Below are 13,992 nucleotides of genomic sequence, written 5' to 3' on the forward strand. Positions count from 1 at the left end.
CTGTTTCAAAGTATGAAACTCAAGACCAGCTTTTCAACACCAGCTAGTAGAATCATTCTGTGTGATGTGTTTTACTCTCTCTCGCTGTATGAGTGTTAAAATTCCTGCATCATCTGTTCATTGGGTTGCATTTTCTATTGTAAGAGGCTTAGCATCTGATGAGAGAAGCATAAAAGTGATTTAATTTTGGCAAGCTGTACAACTAAAATCAGCATTATTTCTGCTTAATAAACTCATCTTTCACACATACCTCTGTTAGCTAATGCTTAAAAAGAAGAAACAGTAATAAGCACTGAAAACATAAAACTGGTTTATGGCTAATTTTTAAGGACTACTGAGAACACCTGAACACCAGGACAACATTATGAGCAGAGCTAGATTTTAGTTACCTTTGGAGAAATAAGTTCATTCTTTATGATAAATTTGAAACAAGATTTAAAGCTGGAAATAATAATACTTACGACTTTTGTGGCACTGACTTAGTTGCAACTTTCCCTGCTGGATCACTCCACTCTGCAAACAAAGGAAACACATTTTCAAATGTCAAAAGATTACTGTAGAATTAGAATGCACCCAAAGCTGTCAGCCCATCTAATTATACTTGGTTTCACAACATGCCACAATGCATAACGTAATAAAAAATGGAACCGATCTGCTTTAGCACCAGAGAAATTAATTTTTTTAGGCTTTGTTTTAACGATCTTAAGCGGGGAAAAACCCCCAACAAAACCCAACTCTGAAGGTTAGGACTAGGATGGTAAAGACCTACTTTGTACATTGTATCCTGAGGTCAGATGTTGGGAGTCCTACAAAAAAGAACATACAAAATGTCAGCATTAGTTAAATAAAATGAAGAAGGTAAGATTGATTAAGGTCACTGGCATTACACAAACAAGGAAGGAGATGCTACATGGAAGGAATCATGTGATTGTTAAGGCAGCACCAGTGACATAAGCTTAAAAAACATTAACTGTGGAGACAGAGCACCATTGAGGGACCCTTTCACAGTTCAGACAAGAGCTTGTCCTCAGCTGTTGTAAATCTACATACCCCTTTATGGAGGCACTGCACAGATTTATACCCACAGTGGTCCTAGACTTCTCCAGGCTTGGCCACGGCTGTGTGTATGAGCCACCTTGATGTACAATTTAGACTGCAGCATGAATGCAACTATGCATTAAATTCAGCACCACTGCCTTTCTGTTTCTGATCTCACTGCTTGGAAATACAGTAACCTTTTGTTGATAGTCAGTTTTTATTTGGACTGTGACACACAGGATTTGATAAAGACAGAGGAAGCAGATCTTCAGCTGATGGAAACTGGTCCAAATCCAATGAAATCAATGGAAGTACAATAACGTTAAACCAGCAAAGAATCTGGCTTGTAACACTAAGCATGCTAATGCTGGGATTCTTGCTGGCTCACAATAACTGAGCTGCTTCCTTAATGTCACAGTGTTTTCTTGCTTCGTTTTTCTCTAGGCTTTATAGTCCACAGCGACTGTAATCAGCTTTCCTTCCAAGCAGAGTTTGATCATTTGAAATTAAGGTGTTATTTACAACCTCATCTTACAGACAGGCACTACTTTGCTGGAAGTGTTAGTTCTGTAGGATGTTAAAGTCATTAAAGCCCTCACTGCACTTCCTCTTAGGGCATTATTAGTTCCTAATATTATACTGTGCTGTCAGTCAGTCCCTTGTGAAGTAAATCATGCCCTAAGAGTAAACATGGCACTTTAAATTTGAATGTCAAAGGGATAAATTGTTCTGATAAGTTCCGCCTTTTTTATCACACTTTTTTATACATGTTTCTCATGAGGATACATTTTCTTTTTTTTAATAGTTAAATAGAGAACTTCCAATAGTGCCCGTCTCTGGTTTATATAGCTACATTATGTCTAAGTACTATAATTTGGCTAGCTATAATTCATTTAATGTGATGTTCTGAGGAAAGATTTCTGTTGTATTTTTTAAAGTAAAACTAGCAAAATTGGAAACATTTATGTGTTTGCTTATTTCCTGAAATGCTAACTAAAACCAAAATATATATATAAAAAAATCTGATTTATATTTTGTATCAAAGTGGTATCAGGTCAAGAATTTTAGGACCAACATTTAACATGTCCATAAATTAACTTTGATGTTGATCTTAAAGGTTTCAAGTAAACTTAATAGAAAGAGAAAAACAACCCAAAAACTTCAGCTTCTCTGAACCTGTGCTTATACTGCTGCCAGTGGAGACAGAGGCAGTCTGCAGGACTTCAACCATTTTCTGTAGAGCCCATCAAAAACTGAGCCCTACATTAAGAGATAGTATAAATTTTAAAAATACTGCTTCCAGTGGGCAAGAACCTACTCTTACTGTATTCATAGAGGTCAGATTCCACTTTGACCTAAATGGGTTCAACTGCCTTTAACCCAATTTGCAATAAGAATTATACTCTTATGATTTCTGATGCTTAATGCTGCAGCTACAGTGACAATGGCAGTGCTAGAGCAGTAACAATCACATTCCATTAAAATAAGGTATTCTGGGCACTGGCTTTGTTTTTTTAGGAGCCACAGATACTGTTAATTTCATATGATTCCCAATTAAGTATGGCAGCTGCATTTCAGACGGCAATATCTGCCAAACAGATAAAATCAGCAAAGGAACACCACATTCTAGTTTCTAAAATAGGATATGATCACTTGAACCATAAAGTCAAGCAGTACCAGTTTTATAAGCTATTTTCCAAGGTCCCACCTTTAGAAAGAAACTTTTATGTAGCTCCATGTCAGACTGGTGTAGATTTCCCACCTTGGGGAAGTTCTCCCCTTCCCCACACACCATCAGCTCACAGTTGTTCAGGTCCCAGCAAAAGACACCTCTGGCAATAACTGCCCTGGGTATGAGCTCAATCTCTAACAGTGCTACCAGAGTCATAGCTAGAAGGCAACCACAGAATGTGGGCTAAAGGCATGTTCAAATCATGCAGCTTAAAGATTCACTGCACGTTAAGTGAACTGCAGGTACTCTCCAGGCACCGGCCTTCGACTGCATGCTTTTAACAAGGTGCTGAGGATTGCAATGCACAACTGCACGTGCCTTTGGAGTGTGCATGCAGGCAGATGCCATTGCACTGTTCAAACTTCATCATGCAATCAACTACTAAGTAGGGTAACCATTTCAAATGACCGTTTCATTGCACTGCACAAATAATAATGGAAGAAAAACAAATAAAATATATTGTACTTAATGTAGAAAGACTCTCACAACAGAGCTAAAGTTCCCTTTCCCTCCACTGTTAACTTCTGCAGCTTTTAAATAAGCAATCCTAATCATTCCAACAGTCTGATTGGGAATTTCCAATTAAAAATAGTATTAGAAATTTTTGTAAATTGAACCAATTACAAAAATAAACTCTCCAGCAAAGAACACTAAACAGAACAGGATGTTAATCAGGTCATTGGTAATAGCCTACTTGTACCTTGCTTGGGATAGAAAACTTGGTCTGTTCAGCCTTGCCAGGAGTGTGAATAGCAGTAAGAGGAGGAGGCCAGGAATGGGTCATCTCCTAAGGAAGAAAAAACACGCTTTTGAAAACAAATTTGTATACGTAAAGAAAGAAGAGAGAAAACGATGATCACATACTGTCTCCTGAGACTGGAGATGTAATTGCTTAAGGAAGCATCACCACTCATCCTTACATAGCAGATGAACACCTTAACTACCCAACAGGCAGCACTTCCCAGGAATGAGGGTGAGGACAGGTTTTATTCTTGAAAATTTTGACCATCTGTGCATTCATCAGGTGGCAGCTGACTCCACTCCATGGTCAGCCTGTTAAGCTGTATGAAGCCATCACAGGTACAGAACAAGGTTTTACCTGCAAAGCTCAAGTAGGAAGGGGGTCCCTCCTGTATCATATTGGATGCAACCCTATGGAGGATTGCATGGTGGTAAAATACAACCCTATTCAAGATTGCATAGTGACAAAATAAACCAGAGGCAGGTCCAGAAAAAGCTGGAGTGGCCTTGCAGCATGAATGCCTGGTGTAGAAGGGAATGGGAAAAGTGTCCTATGCACCAAAGCACCTTCTCGTAGCACTGGCCATAGGCACTTACTGTAGTATGTAACATCACAGCATCAGAAAACTACTGATTCCATTTTAAAATGAGGGACTGAGAGATTAGGTGATTTGCACAGGGTTACACAGAAAGCCTGTATTTAACTAGGAATTCCAAGTCTCTGGTGAAGACCTGCCTATCAGACCATCTAAGCAAGTTGCCTATTTTCTGTATCACTGTATTAATTCATCACTTGTACACACATGTTCCAGCTATCCAGAAAGAAATCACCTGGGTGCCCGTGGCTATGCAACAGAAGCAGAAGTGGCAGCGCACACCCTGCTTTTTCATACCGAGGCCTACAACCACTGCCCCACCGAGCTCGGTGGGAGCCAACTGGGGCTTATGTTCAGAGCAGGGGGAAAAATATCAGTAAAATAGTGAAGTTGCAGAAGTGTTGTTTTAGGCAGAGCTTGTAAATGCCCTTCTAATGAGTGTGTTTTATGCTAGATGCTGCTCCATTCTCTTTTATCTTTGTTTTTAAAATATTGAGCAAGGCATTAATACCTGTCTCTGACAATCCATTATATCTTTGTTTTGGTTTTTCTTCTTTGCCTACAAAGCTCAGAAAGGATTCTTTCTTGAGACAAAGGAGACAAAGAGCAAAAGAGGGTCTGATCTAGGAAATATTGCGTGCATACTCCTGACTGTAGCAACCTAAACTTCCCAGCTGCTATTTTGCACTGGTTGAGTCCAGGGCCAGTCACAACAAAGCTTATGAACACACAAGTTTCCATAGGTAACACAGCCACCGCTGCAAATGCTCCACCAAAAAACACCCAACATAATACAATTAATTAAAGAAAATATAACTGTTGTCAAAAGGCAATGTGGTCGGTGCATTTGGGCTAAAGACATCGCCTGGCTGCCTACAGCTGGATGCTAATGTACAATCCACTGAAGATACAGCCATCAGGTTTCAGGTCTCCAGTTGTCCCTCACAAATCATGTGTCATACAGTAGGTTAGGAGAGAGAAAGGCAAATTATGCACCATCGACCTCAGTCAACGGGACAGGTGGACACGTAAACTTCTCCCAGATTCCTGTTAGGCACTGGTATTTGATTGAAGCCCATCAAATTTCCATCCTTAGCAATGCTGCCATTGCAGCAAGGTCTGGCTGAGCCCCGCAAGAAACAGAGCCCAGGAACAACCACTATGCAGAGAAGCCCTCAGCAGGTCCTGGTGGAGGCAGGGCGACGGGGGTGGTCCAGCAGTTCAGCCCCACTGGGCTCTGCCACTCTGCTTCTGCCAGCGCAGCACAACATGGACATGTATGCAGCTCACCTAAAGGGCCACAGAGCCGCAGCCAGTGGAGCCTGGGGCCAAGCTTTGCCAGTTCCTAGTGCAGATGACCCAGCGACAGGGGAGGGTGCAGTTCTCTCTGCACTCCTGAAAGAGCTTTCAGGTTTCTGCCTGCGGAGTTCAGGGCCTGTTTTCACTGCACAAAGCCCAAACAGTGGTAATAAGGAGGAAAGAGGCAGCTCATGAACGGCTCATCCCTCCCGGTGGGTGAGGCTGCGGCAGCTCAGTGCAATGACAAGAAGTACACTATTATATTGCATTGATTGATTGACCTCTGCACAGAGGAAGGCAGAAAAAGACTTAAGCATCCAGTGAACTTTTCTGTGACATAATATAATCCAAATCCTGCATACTGCTGCCAAATCCTATGCCATCGAGGTTGCTTTGTGGCAAATCTCTTCATAGCAAAACAATGAAACAGAGACTGTATCACATAATTAAAAGAAGTACAGGCAGCCTAATTGAAGGCAGAAATGAAGCATATTCTAGAACTGCAATTATCAGCTTGACTTCAGTTTCCCTCTGCCCATGCATAAAAGGCTTGACAGAGAGCATTGGATTCACGGGAAGGTGATGCCAGCAAATATTTCAGAATATTCACTGTCAAAACGCATCTAGTGTCCACCGCGTACCAACTCCGCAGGCTGAAGTGTAAGCAGATCTTACCATCCCCCTGTTAGGGGACACCTGAACATGAAACAGTGACAAAGGGAAAAATTACTTTGCTATTATTTGAGGAAATTCCATTACAAGGTAAGAAATCCTGACTCCACTGAGGTCAGAGGCAAAAGCCAACTTCAGAGAGGTTAGGACTATCCAATCTACGTGTTTACAGAGTGACTTTGGAAACATCAAAGTCTATTACAGAGGTACAAACTATCTACATTTAAGTATTTGACTTCAATTATCACTGTAATAAAAATTATTGGATTGAAAATTCCAGATAGGATCACACACGCAGAACAACACATGTCTTTAAAGCTCAGTGTATAAACAAACACCGTGTGGAAGTGGTGAGGACATACATAGCTAATTAGAGAAACATACCTACATCTACCTACAGATAGATGCCACAGCACTGTTGACCAAAGAACCTTGAATGATCGTATTGAAAGTTTTGAATTTACTCATCTGAAGAATGTCACTTCAAAATGTACGGGCAGCAACCCTGCACCAACCACCACTCAGCTGCGTATTATACTCACACGGAGCACTACTGAGCTACAGAACTACATGCAAAACCGGCACTGCGCTGTTTTCAGCAACGGGTCAAAACCCCAACCCCACATCCTGCAGAGATCTGACTGTCCGCTTAACTCTCTCCCACTCTGTTCCTTAAGCACATGCTCATTACTTTGGAGAATCAGAAGAAAGGATGTCATTTGTTTAATCATCCACATGACTTCACCATTCTTTGCTATGCCCCAATTTCTTTTGGAGGTCCCTCATCTTTTAGTACTCGCTAAGCTCTATTTTGTTTAACCTGTGAGATCTGATATATCTACCTTCTAATATGTTATGACTATAAAGAACCACACAGGCAGTGTGTGTTGTGTATGCATCCATTAAGCTGTATATATAAACATCCTGGTTTGTAAATACCTGGGAAAGCAGGCAGGGAATTGCGTATTTTTTTTTTCCAGGAAAAGTTAAAAAACTTTAATCAATCCAAATTTGGAAGTATTTAGAAATTCCTGGAAGTAAAAATAATAAAACCGAGCATATGAAATGCTTTAAAGAGGAATTTAATGGAAACAAAGTAATCCCACAAAATTGAGTTAGGATTTATTTTCACATGGTTTGGACTTAAAATAATTCCAAAATCATGTTAACTGTTGGAGTGGGTAGATGACTGCTATGGAAGCATGCATTTTTTTTATAGACCTGGAGATTAAATGAGAAAGTAAACCTGCACAGTTTGTTGGCTTAAAAGTCACTGTGGTCCTCTGATGTAGTAACATCAAGCATCCTCCTTTCTGAAAATTATTTAAACATTGTTTTAATAGACTCCATGTGCTTTATTTATTAAAGCTAAGCACGCTCGTCTCTTCGACTAAGTTTGCTTCTTTCAGCTATAAAAGCCCTTAGGTAAGTAGCTAAGAAGGACACATGCAGACACGATCTAATGAATCACCAAAACTACAAATACTCCAAGCAAACTTTTTAAGGGCTGTGGAGGTATAAGGCCAAATCACAATTTAAATGGGAGGAAAGAACCGGGGATATGGGGCAGATGGTAAATAACTTTACAAAACCAGTTCCTAAAATTAATAGCTGCCTTCAAGATTTATTTCCTTTCTCTGTATTTCATTTTTCCATCATTTCCTTCTTGTTGAAAAGAAAGTTTGCAGTGTTTTTAAATATGGATAAAAGCACTGAGCCAGGCTCTAAGAGGTCATTATGGAAAAAAGCAGCTAGACTGTGTACTCTGGGTTCCTACTGAGGCAGCTTCCCTTCCTACAGTGCACTCTAAACTGCTTAGCCTGATCTAATTTGAAGTCTCCCAAGATATAGGGCTCATGCTACTTCCCTTGGGAGAATTGAGGGGAGACATGAGAACAGTCTTCAATTACAGAAAGAGCTGTTGCTAAAGGAGAGAATAATCTGTTTTCCAGTTTTATGGTGGATATGAACTTAAATTGCAGCCAGAAAGATTCCAGTTAGACATAAGAAAATGCTCTCTAATGGCAAAGACCATGCAGCACTGAAACAGATTGTTCAAAGAACTACACAGACTCCATCTTTGGAGAAACACACTTAGAAGAGATTAGCATGCATCAGTCAGGAATGGCTTAGGCGGGATTGATTCCTGCATTGGGACAGGGATGTGGAGTACACGATGAGATTTCTAAAACCCTTCCCAGCCCTTTTTCTTGTTCTGTAGTTTGACAGATCTCTGTTGGCCGAACTCTACCCTTACTGCCTCTCTTGTGGACAGCAGATCCGCAAAAAAGCAGCAGAAGAAAGCAACAATCCTGGTGTTTTTCTTCTGTGGCATTAGGGTCCACAAAGGCAGTTTCAGGACTGACACTTTGCCCACATCATTAGAAGGCAGCCAGAGGAGCAGGAGGAGGAGCAGCCCTGCATGAATTCCTAGCAATAAATGGAATCTGAGGCCACTGCTGTTAAAGAGACCTTATCTGTGGTATTGTCTGTCAACTGCCCTTCTCAGTCCTTTTAACTCTTAGCTAAATCTGTTGCTTTAAACTTTCTCCAGTTTTTGGTTACACAGTATGTTAAACTTGCATTCAGAAAAAAATTAATGTATGATGAATAGATGTTCTAAGGTTATTATAAGCTTCATGTTACAGCTGGTGCTAAGCAACCTACTGCCTTGATGGAATAAAGATAACTAAGTGATTTACCATTTATTAAAGACTCTATTAATGATTTATTAATGTTTTATTAACTATTTATCAATGCAACCTTAATAAAAAGCATGTCTTGTTTCACAGTGTCTTTCTGGTTTCTGCATTCATACAAACCTGATCAAACTCTCTCTGCTATGAAGCCAGTAATGCATGAGGGGCAGCCTCTTTTCATGTGTGTGATGCATACTGAATTAAAAACACATCTCAGCCCGTTTCATCACTGGGGAAAAGGCTAAGGAAAGAATGAATATATACATATATATATATATATTTATACATGTACAAGCAAATGACACTAAAGCCTAAAGGAACACAAAGGCAATAAAGTTATGGGCTGTTTTTCATTCATATTCCTTATGAAGGAACAGAAAATTTGCCTGAGCAGTTGGGAGTATCCTGACCAGTAATCTGGCCTGCTTTATACTGAGCCAAAGGCTTCCTAAGGAAGGGGTTTTGATACATTGTCAGTATTGACAGGGACACTATAGATACATTCATGGATATGCATTTGCCATGTTTCAGTGCTCAAAAAAATTCTCAACACCAAAGGGATACCACACCGTTTTTTTCCTGTAAAGGACAGGAGGGGAATACTTCAGTGATGGCCTCAAAGAGAAAGGCAGTTTTCCTGGTATGAATGTTAAAGCAGCAACCTTTTTACTCATGCAAATGTTTTAGCAAATGTATTGCCAGTGGCTAGTGCCCAGTACATATTTTTGGAGGAACAATGCAGCAGCATTTGCAATGATGGCTTTGTCATACTAGAATTTATCTTGCTACTGTACCAAAAACTACTAGAAAGCCATTTGGAAATACAGTGCATGCACGCATGAGTTTCTTATTGAAAAGCAAGAGTTTGTTCTACAGAAAGCAACCATTTCCCTGACCATAATCTAAAACCACAGTGTTCACCTTGTGGGTTTTATCAATGACAACAAATAAGTTCCCTTTGCCCAAGTGGGGAATGGGAAGCATTTCATATCCTCCCATGGCAAATTAATATTCTTTTCCATATTAACAAGAAGGGGAAAGACAGGGAAGAAAAAAAAATGTATTCAGTGAAAATGAATGCAGAAATTGGTTTAGATGCCAATAGCAGTTGACTACAAACTTTACAAGATACATTTTCCTTTCCTCTTTTGTTAATATTTGGAAAGCCACAAAGAAAGTGATAGCAATATGGGCATTTTATTTTTCAGCTGAGTTTCTCAATACTGACTCTCATATACCTCACACTTTTCCATACATTTTCCTCACTGTAGCTTTTACAGCTAATAACACTCACATTCTTTGCTTAGAGCATTTAAAAGACAATAAAAAAATAGCAAATCATGATTGATGTACTTATTGCTCTAACCAATCTTGTGCATGTGAAGAAAAACAATGCCCCATTACAGTGAGAAGGTATCTCAGCTCAAGAGGCTGTTTTAGGGGGAAAAGTAATGATGTTATACCACATGAACCCACCACCAGGTTCCAATTTAACAAGTCCAACACAATCCTAAAAGTAACCACAGCCTATATAATAGTGCGTCAACACTGTCAAATGATTTAGCGCCATGCTGGGTCCTGGGCGCCAAATGGTCCATGCTGTGCATATAATAGTTCATTCCCAAGGCTCCTCTGTGAAACAGGTTGGTTACTTCTCCCCAAAGTGAATCAGGATAATTTTCTTCAAGGTCCACCTCAGGAAGATTATGTGGTCAAAAAACCATCCTGAGTGTGAAGGCCAGTCCTTCAATTCAATCCCAAGTATGTTTCGTGGCCTCGAGCAGCTCCTCAAACATTCTTGGTATTTTCAGGAACATGCAGCACAACTCCCTAAGTGTCCTACTATAGAAACATCATTATGGCGAACTGCAACAAAACAAGAGCTGTATCCTTACTCTTGCCAGGTTTAGGCTATCTGTATGAGTAAAGTGCAGGAAGGACACGGGGGGGGGTGTGGGGGTGTGTGTGTCTCACAACATAATCGGTGAGGTAGAATCGCACAGTGTAAAAAATGAAACAGGACCTTACACAAAGCACATGGGAGAGCTCTCTTGACAAGTCTTATGCAACGAGACAAAATTAAGAGTTCTGTGGAAAAAGGAGGCCTAAGAAATGAACTCAAAGGTAGATGCATCCTGCATGTATGATTGCTTCCCTGGCCCACACTGTCTGTCTTAGACCACTCTCTAAGCTTTCTAGTGAAAGTCCAGGAGATAAACAGGACCCAGGGTTGTCTCCGTGACATTCCATGAGCCTTCAGAGTCCAAAGACAGGTATGTACTGACCAGGAATAGTGACACTGAGGTAACTCCACTTCCCATCCAAGAGAGGCAAGAGGCATCTTGTCTACTTGCAGAGTATCTGGGGTTTGTTAAAGATAGGCCGTAATGGCTGCAGGCAAGGAGAGGATGAATAAAGCTTTGAACTTTTGCCAAGCACATGTGAGATACTGGGTCACGTGAGGTATGCATACCTCTATATAGCTGTTCTTCTGCACTGACCTACTGATGGGTCAGGAACATGGAACTGCCAGAATGGGTCAGACGTGAGGTCCCACTCACCTGGGATGCTGGCAGGCAGTGGTGGGTGCTGTGTCTTTCACAGAGCACACACTTCAAGAACACCAGAGCACCCATGAGGGTAAAAATCCTGATCCTCCATACTTACTAATTCTCAGCCATGCTGAGATCCTATCTAATACTGCATCCCAAACTGGATATTCAAGTAACACCAGCTAACACCAGTTTCAGAGTCCTAAAAGTTAAGGATAAATATCCAGGTGCTTGCAGTCACATGTATTAAACCCACTTCCAGAAAGCTAGGCATTCTTCATCTGTCACTCTTGGTATCTAAACTAATGACTTCGTTGTCCAATACACAGCACCAGAGTCTTGCTGTAGACAGTATGGCCAATGCAATACCTCCCATTCTTGGCAGCTTCTCATCCCCACTGAGATGCACAGCCATATCCCATTGATTTTATTTATTCAGGATGATACTTGTTGGTAACCATCTCCAGCGATGGCACATCTAATTTTCATGAGGGCCCCAAGAGATTGGAAGTATGCATTGAACTGTTAAATACAACATAACATCCTGGCAGTACAACAGTATAATATAAACAAAGGCACAATAAGTAATAAAAAGCTAATTCTTTCAAAAGTTACTAATACCAACATATAATTTCATCTCTGCAATTTAAAAAACATTGGCAACATTTCCCCAAGTAAATAAGCAACTGTGTTTTGAAACTATTCACTGCTGGCACTTGTTTAAGGGAATCTGGTAATTTGTTCCATCCATCCTGAGCTTCACAAGCAAAAAAGCATGTCTTGAATCGTCTGTTTTCTTCTCTGAAATTTAGGGTTCGCAACAAGAGGAGAGCAGAACTATAATTTAGAGTTACAAAACAAGACTGCACCTACCCTGAGGCACTCCACTGTGCACATTTATACAATACATTACACCATCTCCTTTACATTGCCAGATGTAATCAATTCCTGTTTGTTGTTTGTTGGTTGTTTTTTTTTCATACAAAATACAACAGTGAATTATGTAGTCACATGACAAGACCTTATCCATGTAATTTATTACAAAATGCATTTAATTTCTGGAGCCACTTATACCAATGTAGTGAAAAAATAAAATATCCAAATTCAGTATCAGGCAACATTAAATGACTAAACTACAAAACTTCTCTTTCTGTAGGCTTAGCATAGAAACTATTTAAGTTTTACATTGTGCACTAAGTTTTAGACCCATGTAACCAGTTTACAACCCACATCCTGACAATATGATGAAACAGAGTCTAAAAATCATCAGGAATTTGGAGGCATCAACTTGCGCTAGAAGACTCCAGCTTTAGTCTTAAAACAGGAGCATCAATTATCTGAAATAGCATATGGGGGAAATTAAAAAAGCAGGTTAAGCAACTTATTTGAGTTTAAAGCTGAATTCCTTTGCGTAAGCCATGATTTGCTTTCATTAAAATTGGACTCCAAGTTGTTAGTCATCAAATACAAAGAAATGAAGCTACCACACACTGCTGTACAATACACATTGAAATCTTTCACAAAAGCTGTTTTTTTGGCCTTCAAAACCAAGATTCTGCCAGATCTCTTTTATTCTGCTTACCACACAAGCAGTATTGCAGCATGGGTTTTCCTGAGTGGGTGTGCCAGGGCAGCATTTCTTTTTAATGTTGCGTGTTTCCCTCTTACATGGTCTCATCAACACCTCAGCTGTAATGCCATTAAAACAGTGGTCTGAGGCTGAAGTGAAGACACCGTGAATACCTAGAAAAGCTCAAACCTGCTCTTACAGAAGCTGTCCCTTTTCACCAGTTCCTTCTCTTCATCTATGTGCTTTCCCTACCATGTGTTCCAGTTGAAAACTTGCTTCTCCCTCAGTGTGTGAGGAATGCAGTCTCCCCTACAGAGTATGATTATCTTCCCAGTGCCTGCATCAGAGACTATGAATGCTTTGAGGGCAAAGACTGTCTCATTTTTTGTCTTATGCAATGCCTGGGGCAGTGGTGGAACTTCTGAATATTGGCTGGAAATCAGGAACAGTGAATATTGGCTGAAAAATTGTGGGCGGACAACATAACCAGGTTGAACAGCATTCAGCGAGCCCTGGATGGACAGCAAACTTCAAATTGAAGCCTGATCATTGGATCCTCTAATTTGGCACCCTGTTTTTTTGTAAGGTTAAAAGCTTAGCATGTTTGCCAAAAAATATACTATGGGTTCTGGCCTGTAACAGAGAGGTAGAGTCTTTGCCACCTCTCACACTCAACCCTTTAATTCTCTTCTCTTACAGAAAGACCTAAGCAGCCACCTGAAACCCTATCATGTGACCTGGAATTTATTATAGTAATTTTAGCCTTTGGAAAAGAACAAACATTTCAGTCTGGATTTCCTTTTCCTCACTTGTGCCTTGAAGCAGGTCTGTTCCTGCATCTGTGTGTCCTGTAAATCATGCCAACACTCCCCTTTGATCCACTCCTGCTAAGTTAACAGGTGTAGAAAAAAATGTATGTATGTATAGAAGATGTTTTGATACAACATACACTTTTTTGGCATGTCAGCCTTACCCAAATAAGCCAGCTTAAAGAGTAAAGAAAACTGAAGCCAAAACATGCTGAGGTCTTTTTTGATCTCCGTTAAGGTATGGAGGCTTCAGAATATTTCTGGTAGACAGATTCCCACTGTCA

The 13,992-nt window shown here is 40.3% G+C and overlaps 1 protein-coding gene across 3 annotated transcripts in view; it reads right to left on the reverse strand.

The window, feature by feature from the left end:
- AFF2 (ALF transcription elongation factor 2) overlaps positions 1-13,992 on the reverse strand; it is a 351,494-nt gene that overhangs the window by 139,095 nt on the left and 198,407 nt on the right. For all 3 annotated transcript variants that reach the window (XM_055727794.1, XM_055727793.1, XM_055727795.1), the window contains exons 5-7: positions 3,471-3,557; positions 770-806; positions 462-513 (exon numbers count right to left, since the gene is read on the reverse strand). In XM_055727794.1, the coding sequence (XP_055583769.1) occupies positions 462-513; positions 770-806; positions 3,471-3,557 (176 nt within the window). The remainder of the gene's footprint in view (positions 1-461; positions 514-769; positions 807-3,470; positions 3,558-13,992) is intronic.

The sequence above is a fragment of the Falco cherrug genome, chromosome 15 (assembly GCF_023634085.1).
Source record: "Falco cherrug isolate bFalChe1 chromosome 15, bFalChe1.pri, whole genome shotgun sequence".
NCBI lineage: Eukaryota > Metazoa > Chordata > Aves > Falconiformes > Falconidae > Falco > Falco cherrug.